Raw genomic sequence first — 6,450 nt, 5'->3', positions numbered from 1 at the left:
TTTAATCCGTGTATATATATAGGGGTGAGCAGTATTCGGTTTAAACCGAAAAAACTGACCGAACTGAATTGATTTAAAAATTTGATTTGATTTTTTATACATTTCGGTTCGGTTCGGTTTTTAATTTCAGAAATTTTGATTATTTCAATTCGATTCGATTTTGATCAGAAAAAATCGAAAAAACCGAACCAAACTATTAGTGATAATAATATATTTTTTTAATAATATTGAGAAATTAAATCATATTAAGATTAAAATATTTTAATTAAATTTTAAAATATTAAAAATAAAGTGTAAAAAATAAAAAAATTATTAAAAATCGAAACCGATCAAATCGAACCGAATCGAACCGAATCAGACCGGTTCGGTTCGATTCGGTTTCTGACCAAAATCGGTTCGGTTCGGTTTTCATAAACACGAAAAATTTCGGTTTTCGGTTTATTTGGTTCGGTTCGGTTTTAAACCGAACCGACCGAATGCTCACCCCAGTCATATATATATATATGTAGTACTATATCCGTGCTCATATCATCCACTCATGCTTTTTCTTTCTCCTCCAACTCAAAGAGGAGAAAATATGGTATCTTACTCTCTTGTTCATGTCCTCCTTGTTTCTTTCCCAGGCCAAGGCCATGTAAACCCTTTGCTTAGACTTGGCAAGCGTCTTGCATCTAAGGGCATGCTCGTCACCTTCTCTGCACCTGAAGTCATCGGAAAACGAATGAGAAAGGCCAACAACATCACCGATCAGCCTGTACCTGTTGGTGATGGGTTTATCAGGTTTGAATTCTTTGAAGATGGTTGGGATGAAGATGATCCTCGACGCCAATATCTTGATCAATTCTTATCTCAACTTGAGCTTGTTGGGAAACAAGTGATTTCTCAGATGATCAAGAAATATTCCGAGCAAGGTCACCCAGTTTCATGTCTCATCAACAATCCTTTTATCCCTTGGGTTTCTGATGTAGCTGCAAGTCTTGGTCTTCCTTCAGCAATGCTTTGGGTTCAATCATGTGCTTGTTTCTCGGCATATTATCATTATTCTCGTCATCTTGTGCCTTTCCCTACTGAGGATAATCCAGAGATCGATGTTCAGTTGCCTTGCGTGCCTCTTCTGAAATATGACGAAGTGCCTAGCTTCTTACATCCTTCAACTCCTTATCCTTTCTTGGGACGAGCAATTCTAGGGCAGTTCGAGAATATTGACAAGCCTTTCTGCATCTTGATGGAGACATTCCAAGAACTAGAGCATGAGCTTATCGAGTACATGTCCAAGCTTTGCCCTATCCTCCCTGTTGGTCCATTATTCAAGGACCCTAAAGCTCCATCAGCAACTGTCAAGGGAGATTTCTTAAAGGCCGATGATTGCATCGAATGGCTCAACTCCAAGCCACCCTCATCAGTTGTTTATGTTTCTTTTGGTAGCGTGGTGAGCTTAAAGCAAGACCAGCTTAACGAGATTGCTTACGGGCTTTTGAACTCTTGTGTTTCATTCTTGTGGGTTTTTAGACCACCTCCTAAAGATTCAGTCTTTGAACCAGCTGATATCCCAGATGAGTTCTTGGAAAAGGTAGGGGAGAAGGGAAAATTAGTACAGTGGAGTCCACAAGACAGAGTTCTAGCTCACCCATCAGTTGCATGCTTTGTGACCCACTGTGGATGGAACTCATCAATGGAAGCACTCTCCTCCGGCATGCCAGTGGTGGCTTTCCCTCAATGGGGTGACCAAGTCACTGATGCAAAGTACTTGGTCGATGTCTTCAAGGTTGGTGTGAGACTGAGCCGTGGAGAAGCCGATAAAAAATTGATTACACGAGACGAGGTGGAGAAATGCTTGCTTGAGGCAACCGTAGGACCCAAGGCGGCAGAGCTGAAACAGAATGCATTGAAATGGAAAGCAGCAGCGGAGGCTGCGGTGGCTGATGGTGGCTCCTCCGACAGGAACATAAAAGCTTTTGTTGAGGAAATGATGAGAAAAAGCATTGAGATCACTAGCAAGTCGAGCAGCCTAAATGGAAATGTAGAAGAGTTAAGAGTTTGACCATCTGTAGCATACTAGAATTATTCAGTGCACCAGACTTATGCGCTCTCTTCGAAAATATAAGTGTTATTTGACTTAATTAAAAAAAAAAAAAGAACTTTTTATAAATAAATGTATACATATAATTTCTCTGGTTTACATTATTTCTTTGCTGATTAGCTTAAAAAGAAATAATATCATAGGGGGTGTCTTCTTAAAATGGGGATAATAGAGCATATGAGTTATCATTTTATTACATTAATTCATGAAAGAAGAGTTTAATGGACCAACCACTCATTAATTAGAAAGTCAATGTCAAAGAAAAGAAAATCCACACTTTGAAGGAGCTGCCAGAAAACACAAACTAGACAATTTTTTCTATCAAGATAAAATATTTTTCAATTAATCCAAATTAATGGAACCATCTATTCTCTTTTTTATTTGTAAGAGTGCAGTCTTCTTTAATTTAAAAATCAAACCTTAACTTTTCAATTGTTTAGAAAAAAAAAAACTTGTATATAAAAAATTATGAAAATATTTCAAAACAAAAATTATTTTCTATTGCTTTGTTTTAATTTAAAAAATAAAAAAATTAATAAATTTATATAATAAGATTTTCAAAATCTATTGCTTAGTTTAATTTTTTTAAAAAATAAAAAGTATGAATGAATTTATATATATATATATATATATATATCTGATAATAAAATTTTCAAAATATAAAAATTGATTTTTATTTTTTTAAAATTAATAATTTAGTTTTTTCTTTGATTAAAAAATATTTTTCATTGAACTAATTTTTTTTAATTTTTTATTTGTTTAAAAATATGAAAAATATTTTATTAAAAAATAAATATAGTATCTAAGATTCCCTTAACACTTTTTTTTTTTTCTTTATCATTTGAGTTAATTTAAAAAGACTTGTCATGTTTAGGAAGAAGGGAAATTTAGAAAGCATAATAAAATGGAGAATTATATATTTGCATTCGAAAAGAATGAACCGCTCTAAAAAATAAATCTATTGATTAATTCTTTCAATTAGTTGGATAGTAGGTGCAAAAATTTACTTCTTGAATAAAGTCTCTAGTTTAATAATAAAATAATTCAACGGCGTAAAAAAAATAATAATTAAACTATTTATAATATATATTATTATAAGAAAAAATATGGAATAATAAATTAATATTAACTTTATGTATATTCTTATTAATAATTTTACATATTAATGATAATAATTAAATATAATTTATTATATTATAAGTAATTTTTTAGTGCAAGTTATCAATTATAAATTATACTCGATGGTTAAAATAAATATATTCCAAAATTAGTGTAACCATTTATGAAACTGCATACGTCTTAATAATGAATCGACAAGCATTACATGCTTTGCATTAATAATGAACCAACAATGATTAATTAAATCAATGCGCAATGGTTTTTAACTTTTATTTTTTTATTTTTTTATTAAATGCAGATAATTGCATATCATACCGACAAAATTTCAACCATCCAAAGTGCATAATAAGTTGATCTATCACATTTTATGTCCCATCACGAAACTTTTAGCGAATTGGTGCTCCATTTACATCTAAATCAAGTAATCTATCCCTAATCACTAAAATAAATAAATATATAAATAATAGTAAAAATTTACATATATATATAACATCAATCATTAAATTATTAACTATTTACTAATAAAAGTTTGTAATTATTTTTAATTTTTTTTATAATTATATATATCTATATTGTAAGTGAAATTTTTGCTACCGTTGACATACACCGTCATTCTTTAAAGTTTTAAAAAACATAAAATAAAATAATAAAATTTAAGTTATTGAATATTGTTTTAAAGATTTATTTTACAATTCACATAATAAAATAATTTTTTTTTAAAAATTTAAGTTTTAATATCAAGAAAATAATAATTTATTTATAATTTATAATTTAACAGAAAGCAATGAGAAGAGAGCAATAAAGTAGAGAAAGTAGGAGTGATTTTTATTTTTTGTGTGAACATACATGTTATTATAGTAAAAAAACCATTGTAAGCGGCTATAAAAATTTTGAGAAAATATAATCAAATTTGCATAAAATTGTAATGACCATATAACAATAAAAAAGTTTTACAAATAAAATCTTTAATGACTATAAAATTTTATAAAATAAGATAATTATGTTTGAGATTTAAAAATATTTAAAAATAATATTTATTAATAAGTAAAAATCTTTTGAAATATAAATTTATTTTTATAACAATTCCCTACACATTTCAAAAGATTTTTTATTGCTGGATTTAAGATTTGAGTGTATATGTTTCGAATATGGTATTTTTTGGATTATGAATCAAACTTAAATTAATAAAACTTAACATACAAATTAATCGGTGAAACTTTTGCTTCTATAACCAAAAACTCTTTTTTGTAGACTAATATCACATCAATCTTATAACACTCCACAGATCTAGTTGTCACGTTGTTTTATGCTAATAGGCCATGCACACCCCTGATAGTTCATAAGTGCTCTAGAGATTATGCCACAATTTCATAGAAGCGACTCCACCCCACACTTATATATAGATAATATTATCAAGTGTATATTATAATTTATATACCACCTCATAAGAAAAATAAATATTATTAAATGCTTTTAGCTCATACTCTCATTGATGCAGTCTAGCACTTCTTACAACATAGAAAAGGACAACGTTAAATAGTGCTAATAGAACAAATAAGTAACTTATTATTACTCATATGAACTTTTTTCATGGGATCTTCAATTACAAAAATTGGGTTTCCATCACTGTTAATTTTAAATTGGCTCAAGTCCTATTCGCCTTAATGTTTCATTCATTAACTTCTTTCTTAAAGGTTTAGTCAGAGAATTGGCCAAATCCACTTCTGAATCCACATAATTACAGAATATAATTCTATTTCTCAGCAGCTGCTACCACATCATATCTTAGACGAATATGTCTATTTTTATTATTGAAAGTTTATTCTTTATAATAGTTATTGTCATTTGACAATCACAATACACGAATGATATTTATTTTATTCTCAACATAGTATTTGCTAAGAAATTTCTAAGTCACTCAAGACTCATTGTCATCTAATTCCATAGCAATAAACTCTGACTCCATGATGGTTTTGACAATAATAATTGACTTTTAAGTAATTGCACTACCATCTAGATTAAATACATAATCACTAGTAAATTTTATCTCATTTGAATCTAAATTCCAATTAATATCACTTTATTCTTTTAATACGTGGGACATCCACTACATAGAATACCATAACTGTAATACCCGGCTAGGCTCCGACATCAGAATTCCTACCGTCCGGTGGAATCTCGGATGTCGGAAATCTGTAGAAGGGTAAAATATGTTTTTTCTAAAATGTTTTTACATGTTTCATGGTTTTAATGGACAAAAGAAGTGAGTTTTGAAAGAAAAGCACCAAGGGAGGAAATCCAGGTTTGGCCGCCGAACCTCATGTTCGGCCGCCAAACTTGGTGGAGTTTTGGAGTCACCTTTAGCCCCCCGAAGGTGGTCTGGCCAGCCATCTATAAAAGGCCCCATGTCCGAAAATGGGTGAGTTTTCTCCTCCATTTTCGGGCAAAGGTGAGTCCATACCCTTCCATGGTTAGTTTTGATGTTTTCCTTCAATGCCTTCAAGTTTTTAATAAGTTTTAACTTGGTTTTGAAGATTTTTGAGCTAAAATCGAAGTTGGGAAGCTTGGAGACCCCGGAGCTCAAATCCTTTCAATCTCCAAGTTTGGATCCCCTCTCCTCTTGATCTTCAAGAGGTAAGTGTAGATCCTCACCATCTTTGATGTTTTAAGCAAGTTTTATGAAGGGTGTTGGGGTAGAGATGCATGTTTAAGCTAGTTGTAAAAATATTAGGGTTTATGTAGATTTGAGGATAAATGTATGAAATGTGATGTTATGTTGATTGTTTGTTGGGGTTTAGGCTAGTTTTATGCCCCTATATGCTTGAGAATGTGTATATACATGTTGTAGAATAGTTAAATGCATGTTTGGAAGGTTATGGGAGGGAAATGTGCATGAGAGGCTGAGTTCTGCCATTCTGGAAGAACTTAGGTTCGACAGTCGAAGGTATGTTCGGCCGCCGAACCTGCCTGTGGAGGCATGTTTTGGCCGCCTAAGCACGCCCCCAAAAGTTGGACTTTCGGCTCTGGAGGGGAGTTTCGGCCGCCGAACCTGCTGCCGAAAGTGCACGAGTTTCGAATCTGGAAGGGACTTTCGGCCGCCGAAGGTGCCGCCGAAGGTGCCGCCGAAGGTGCCGCCGAAGGTGCATGACTTTCGAATCTGGAAGGGGGTTCGGCCGCCGAAGGTACCGCCGAAAGTCCCCTGTCCAGCCCTTTCTTGGGTGTTCTGTATGCATGTTTTAGTGATGTTTAAG

General features: G+C 32.3%; 1 protein-coding gene across 1 annotated transcript; it reads left to right on the top strand.

The window, feature by feature from the left end:
* Positions 1-531: 531 nt before the first annotated feature.
* LOC110618528 (gallate 1-beta-glucosyltransferase 84A24) lies at positions 532-2,179 on the top strand. The gene has a single exon (XM_021761672.2). It carries the CDS (start codon positions 539-541, stop codon positions 2,039-2,041), a length of 1,503 nt encoding a protein of 500 aa, XP_021617364.1. The 5' UTR covers positions 532-538; the 3' UTR covers positions 2,042-2,179.
* The last annotated feature ends 4,271 nt before the right edge of the window (positions 2,180-6,450 follow it).

The sequence above is a fragment of the Manihot esculenta genome, chromosome 7 (genome assembly GCF_001659605.2).
Source record: "Manihot esculenta cultivar AM560-2 chromosome 7, M.esculenta_v8, whole genome shotgun sequence".
In the NCBI taxonomy this organism is placed as follows: Eukaryota; Viridiplantae; Streptophyta; class Magnoliopsida; order Malpighiales; family Euphorbiaceae; genus Manihot; species Manihot esculenta.
The sequence above is the reverse complement of the archived record's forward strand: the minus strand, read 5'-3'. Positions and strand labels throughout refer to the sequence as shown.

Bases quoted from the DNA above. Each gene is read 5' to 3' on its own strand.
- LOC110618528 (XM_021761672.2), top strand. From the start codon at position 539: ATGCTTTTTCTTTCTCCTCCAACTCAAAGAGGAGAAAATATGGTATCT.